Genomic DNA, 303 nt, shown 5'->3' with positions numbered 1-303 from the left:
GGAGAGCAGCTCTGTGTTCAAACGCATGGACGTCCTGTTACATACCATGCCCATCTTTAACGTACGTACATCTTTTCCTAAACCTGCTGAGAACATGTATTTCACCCCAAAATCAGAAGGAATTATATGCTATTCAAGAAAATGAAGCATATTTTAATGGTTCGCAGTATGTTTACATTATATTCATGCATTTAAACGCTAAATTCTTAATACTGCAATGCAAACAATATATTTACAAAAAAAGATTACACTGTTGTTCAAAATGTTTCTCGAGCAGCAAATCAGCATATTAGAATGATTTCT

General features: G+C 34.0%; 1 protein-coding gene across 1 annotated transcript in view; it reads left to right on the top strand.

Annotated features, from left to right (window-relative positions):
* The first annotated feature begins 6 nt into the window (after window positions 1–6).
* LOC107573172 (nuclear pore complex protein Nup85-like) overlaps window positions 7–303 on the top strand; it is a 6,863-nt gene continuing 6,566 nt past the window's right edge. Inside the window, exon 1 of the mRNA XM_016259618.1 lies at window positions 7–61. Coding sequence (XP_016115104.1) covers window positions 26–61 — 36 coding nt within the window. The 5' untranslated portion in view covers window positions 7–25. The remainder of the gene's footprint in view (window positions 62–303) is intronic.

The sequence above is a fragment of the Sinocyclocheilus grahami genome, unplaced genomic scaffold, assembly GCF_001515645.1.
Source record: "Sinocyclocheilus grahami isolate Dianchi unplaced genomic scaffold, SAMN03320097.WGS_v1.1 scaffold1884.1, whole genome shotgun sequence".
NCBI lineage: Eukaryota > Metazoa > Chordata > Actinopteri > Cypriniformes > Cyprinidae > Sinocyclocheilus > Sinocyclocheilus grahami.
Note: the sequence above shows the minus strand (reverse complement) of the source record. Positions and strands in the feature narration are given on the sequence as shown.